Below are 6,000 nucleotides of genomic sequence, written 5' to 3'. Positions count from 1 at the left end.
TAAAATGAGAGTTGTTTAACTATTAACAATCAAGTGATACAATCTTCCACATGTGAAAGTCTTTTAGGCATTAAAATTGACCCTTCCCTCACATGAACAAACCAAATTGATGTGATCTGCTCAAAAATATCATCTAGACTATATCTACTATTAAAGATTAAAAAATTTCTAAATCTAAACTGCAGAAAATTATTCTATAATGGTTATATCTTGCCACTAATTGATTATTGTTGTATAGTGTGGAGTAGTTGTAGCAGTGAGGGTTTAAAAAGGATATTAAAATTACAAAAGAGGGCTGCTAGATTAATACTAGAAACAGACCAATTCGCTCCTTCTGCACCCTTATTCAAACATTTAAACTGGATGACAGTTGAACAGAGAATAAAATATCATAAGTTAGTGATGACATTTAAGTGCATTAAAAATGATGCCCCATCATATCTTACTAACAAGTTTCATTATGTTTCAGACAGAAATCCATACCCCTTGAGTTGTTCAAGGAAACCTCATACTCCCTAAACCAAAAACAGAATCGTTCAAAAAATCTTTTATGTATTCTGGACCATTCTTGTGGAATAATTTGCCAATACCGTTAAGAAATATTACAAATGTTAATTCTTTCAAATACAAAATAACAGATCATTTATTGAAATCAACCTAGCTATATCAATAATATTAAAAACTGATCATGTCATCATGTTTATTTTTTTTCATCACATTTTATCAAGTTGTATTAAACATTATTATCATACTTGACTTTTTTTACTAATGTATGCAATGTATATGTTTGCATTTTGTTTGATTTCTCATGATGATGGCCTCAGGGAAGATTAATTATATAGCTAACTGTGTAACCCTCTTAAAATAAAGTATTGTTGTTGTTGTTATTGACACATTCTCCATTACCATTCTCATTTTATTCTCAAATTTATTGGGGGAGGGGGGGGGTCAATATACAACAGCATAGCAGGGGCGGATCCAGCCATTTTAAAAAGGGGGGGGTTCCTAGCCGAGGACAAAGGGGGGGTTCCAACTACATGTCTCCATTCAAATGCATTGATCGTCCAAAAAAAAGGGGGGTTCCAACCCCCGGAACCCCCCCTCTGGATCCGCGCCTGCATAGTGTATTGCCAAAATCAAAAATGCGCTCGGCAAAGCAATTTATTTTAAATACAACCGGAAACTTCATGTGACAATGGTTGAATTTAGTCAAGTGAATCCCTGTTTAATGACGTAATTTATGTGTGATTATAACCAATGTATATATAAAGCAAATCAAAAATACACCATTTGGTGGTGTGCCTGACAGGTGCAGAACATCTTGAGTAAGTAGAAGGTAAAAAGTGACATTCTTGGTATCAGTATTGGATTTGACTAGAACTTGTTAATTATTGGTAATGTTTACAAGTATGTGGAAAACAAATGGGCCTGGATTGGTGCAATTTTTATCAATCCCCTATGTCCTTTATAAGTTATATATAAAGTTGAATTCTTTGATTTGTCTTTGATTCATCGTGCTGACTAACAAATTGGACCTTGTTATTTTAGTATCATGGTGTTTTAAACATGTGGGGTCAGCGCTTATTCTCATAGATACTAAATTCTTGCTTCTAGACATCATCTTTTACCTTGAATATCTGAGTATATATTTCTTCTTGATAAACTTCTTGGAATGTTCATTGATAGAATAATAAATGTTGTGCTAAAAAAGAGGCAAAAGATACCAGATGGACATTCAAAGTCGAAAAATAAACTTACAATGCCATGGCTAAAATAGAAAAGAAAAGACCAACAAACAACAGCTCACAAAATAGAAAACTAAAGACTGAGCTACACAAACTCTGCTATTTGTTTGTCTACCAGTTGTCTGGAAGTGATATCTATCTATATTCAAAGCAGAAAGTACCTAATCAATTGGCAAAATCAACAGCTTAAACACATCAAATGAATGAATAACTACTGTCATATTCCTGACTTGCTACAGACATTTTCTTATGTAGAAAATGGTGGATTAAACTTGGTTTTATAGCTACCTAAACCTTTTGCTTGTATGCCAGTCACATACAATTCCATTATATTGACAACCCAGTCACACAAGGGTCCTGATTGCATGAACTCAATTTCTACTCTCCGAAATTCTTAACAATTACAATTAGTATACAACTAACATACATATAGGGATGTACAAAAGTAAATAAATCTGTCCCAGCAAAGAATTTAAAATTACAGAGACCCATTAGCATAATCTTTTATTCATATTTATTATAAAAAATAACAAAAATACATCTTAAAAGTTTTTAATTATTTTTGCATAGATCTAAACTAGAATTCTTTCATTGCATTGTCAATGTTACATTGTACATGTAGTTGCATTTTGCGTTTTTAGTGTTAGACTAAACAAAAGCAAAGGAATTCTGGTAATATTGGACAATATCAAGAATGTTGGAACTATGTACTACCATACAATAATAAGACAACTAACAAATTAAAAAGGTATAATTAACATTCTACCCTAGAATGCATAAATTTCATGTCTTTCCAAAGATTACCAAAGATTTTGTAATTCCATTCTGGTCTTTTCAAAAATCTTGAAGACAATTTTCTTACAAATACCTTTACATGAAACCCTGAGTAAATAATAAATATATTAATTGTATATATATTTGGTAAAAACAAAATTGATAGATTGTAAAGTTAATACATAAAATGGCATTTACTGTGGATTCATCAATAAAACTGAGGTTCTAATTTTCATTGATAGATATATTGGTAATCATACCATGAAAAAAAAAATTGTATCTCCTTAAGGGAAGAACTGTCCTCAGACGTCAAACAGTAATTTTTGGCCCGGATACCGTCAAATTTCGTTAACATTGTATCATGATTCATCAAAGATTGTGATTGTGAAAGTATCCTTATCTTGATTCGTCAGATGTCTCAATTTGTTATCTGTTACCTTATTTTTGGAAAAATTTATCATGAGTCTTCAAAATCAGTTGATTTTTTATCATTATAAAGAAAGTGTACAGTTTATCTTCATGCACAAAAAATTACCATTAATGTCATTTGGCAAGATATTTCTCTGTTATTTGTGATGAAGGTATCCCCATTACAAGCCTCATATCTTGGTTACACATTTGATTATTATCACAGATATTAACAACCAGATTTTCACATTGTTCTTCCAGTCAACTGTCACTACGACTTATGATAATCAAATTTATTTAAATAATCACTGAAAATCACTCTATATCTTCACACTTGTAGGTAGCTTTCCATACACTATAATTTACATTTGGACAGCTCTGCTTGTGGTCCTTTCCATTCTTCGTCTAAAAAAGTAATAAATTCAAAGTATATTCTTAAATCTTGAAAAAAAATAAAAGGTGCTCTCTACAATTACATTTATATATACATTTACAAACATGGCAGAACGTAAATAAAACAACTAAAAAGGTTTTTTTTCCTGTGAATTCTTGCTTATACTATTTCAGTATAAATACTATTTTACTCTACAATTCCCATCCCTGTCTGGCAATATAAATTTTGGAGTAAAAGATTGTGAACACTACATGACCTAATTTGGTATATACATGTACATATCTTTTCAGTGGTTGTCTTATTTCATACCTTCAAGTTGGGTACTTATAAAGTGAGAAACGGAATCGAAACGAAACGAAACGAAATATAACGAAACGAAACGAAATACAACGAAACGCAACGAAATACAACGAAACGAAACGAAATATAACGAAACGAAACGAAATGTAAAAATGAAGAAACGAAACCCTCTTCAAAAGCATCAAATATATTGCCCCTCCCCAGCCCTTTTAGTTCAAAAGAAATTTTCCTCAATCATAATACAAATACTTCAAAATAAAACTATTATATAGAAAAGATATTTTCAAATTCAATTATACAAATGTCATGTATAAAGAAGTCTTTTCAACGACCCTGTAATTGGGCAGGTCCATGATTTCAATACGGGTGGTGTAAAAGGGATTGAATTTGCCGTGCAGAAAGAGTCACGAACACAACATTTAAATGGTGACGCCCCTCACAAGAAAAAATGATCTCCCCTTTCTCAAGTTTCTCCGATTTACCGAATTTAATAATGCTATGTAAGTACTTATATTCGAAAAAAATTATTAGGACAGGAACTTGTTTTTCCCCAATAGTACCGACCGTGCAAGGGCTTTATAGCCAGTCAAAGTAGTTAAAAACTCCCGTAGTACCCAATAGTTCTCCGTTTCTGATATAAAGGCAAAAAGATTTTTTTCAACGGCTTTTTATAGTTCGTTCCTATATTGGACGGTCTTCAACAATGAGCAAAGCCCGTACCGCATAGTCAGCTATAAAATGCCCCGAAATGACAAATGTAAAACCATTCAAACGAGAAAACTAACGGCCTAATTAATGTACAAAAAATTAACGAAAAAAAACCAAATACAATGTATGTAACACAGCAACAAACGGCAACCACTGAATTACAGGCTCCTGACTTGGGACAGGCACATACATGTACATATACACATACATGCATACTGTGGCGGGGTAAACATGTTAGCGGGATCCCAACCCTCCCCTAACGTGGGACAGTGATGTAACAGTAAAATATAGGAACGAACTATAAAAATCAATTGAAAAGGGCTTAACTCATCAGATGGATACAAATAGAAATACATAGACAAAAACCAGAGTGGAATCGTTTTCGAAATTCTTGCACAAAACAGGGTAAAACATTCATATCTTATTATATTAAATGTTCTCGTCCTGAATATTTATTTAACTTGCCACTGGACGTTAAAGACCATTTATATACATTAACCCTCAAACCCCTAAAATACTCTTAAAATAAATCATTTTTTTATTCACAATTTATTATGACCTGGGCTATTGAAATATTTTGCCATTATGGTCTATAAAGATATCAGATATCAGCTGGTTAGCTACTAAAAATTGCAATGACTCAACATCAAAATGTTTTTAAGTTCTGTTTCCTTAACTACTAACACTGTCGAAATAAATTTTAAAATGTACATGTATAAGGGTACTTACATTTTCTTTTCCTTCTCATTGGGCTCCATTTTGCGTAATAACGGTTGAATAAAAAATATTCCTTTTATATATACCCGGCTGGAGCCCGTGCAACATCTGGTGCTGAATGCGTTTTAGAAAACTTCAAAGACCTTTGATTTTTTTTCTCACGCTCACAACTTACCCATATATAAACTCAGGCATGATAAAGGGAGCCGACAGGATGAAAGACAATGCCTTTAAAAAGTATTTTTGGAACATCAAAGTGTTATATTGTACGTCAGAACGGGTAGCACGTCCATACGGGGTTGTAGAAAAGTATGCAGTCTTTCAATAAACAATAAATTAATTTACAATCCTCAATTAAGAGATCAAAGGAGTTTTTCTTTTCATCTTACATACTGTTTTAGCGTGGTTGTAACAATGATAACTACATCAACAGCACCACACAATTGCATAACATAAGGGTCAGATTCATTTCGTTGTATTTCGTTTCTTCATTTTTTCATTTCGTTTCGTTTCGTTATATTTCGTTTCGTTTCGTTGTATTTCGTTGCGTTTCGTTGTATTTCGTTTCGTTTCGTTATATTTCGTTTCGTTTCGTTTCGATTCCTTTTCTCACTTTATAAGTACCCCTTCAAGTTTTGGTATTTGGAGAATTTGATATTGGTTGCAGATTTGTTAGTTTTGGGAATTATTCGTAATTTTCTGCACTCAGGACACTTTAAAGCTTGGCATATTGTTTAAACACCTGTCTATTGTTTAAGACTTATTGCCCTCCAAAATTATATGTGTCTTTGAGGTATTTCTCCACTTATCCTTTCATTCATTTATATATATATATGGTTTGTTTATCTCAGTTCTTCATAATCATGATTTTTAAAATCATGACGTCAAATTTTCTTGCTTTCCTCTGAAATTCCTATTGTGACTTCTTTTTGCAGGTTGTTCGAAAAGAAGGAT

General features: G+C 32.4%; 1 protein-coding gene across 1 annotated transcript in view; it reads right to left on the bottom strand.

Moving 5' to 3' along the window:
* Positions 1–2,232: 2,232 nt before the first annotated feature.
* LOC139501573 (glutathione S-transferase kappa 1-like) overlaps positions 2,233–6,000 on the bottom strand; it is a 32,011-nt gene continuing 28,243 nt past the window's right edge. Inside the window, exon 8 of the mRNA XM_071290691.1 lies at positions 2,233–3,332. Within this exon, the coding sequence (XP_071146792.1) occupies positions 3,283–3,332 (50 nt within the window). The 3' untranslated portion in view covers positions 2,233–3,282. The remainder of the gene's footprint in view (positions 3,333–6,000) is intronic.

This window comes from Mytilus edulis, chromosome 13 (assembly GCF_963676685.1).
Source record: "Mytilus edulis chromosome 13, xbMytEdul2.2, whole genome shotgun sequence".
In the NCBI taxonomy this organism is placed as follows: Eukaryota; Metazoa; Mollusca; class Bivalvia; order Mytilida; family Mytilidae; genus Mytilus; species Mytilus edulis.
This window is presented reverse-complemented; position numbering and strand designations above follow the sequence as displayed.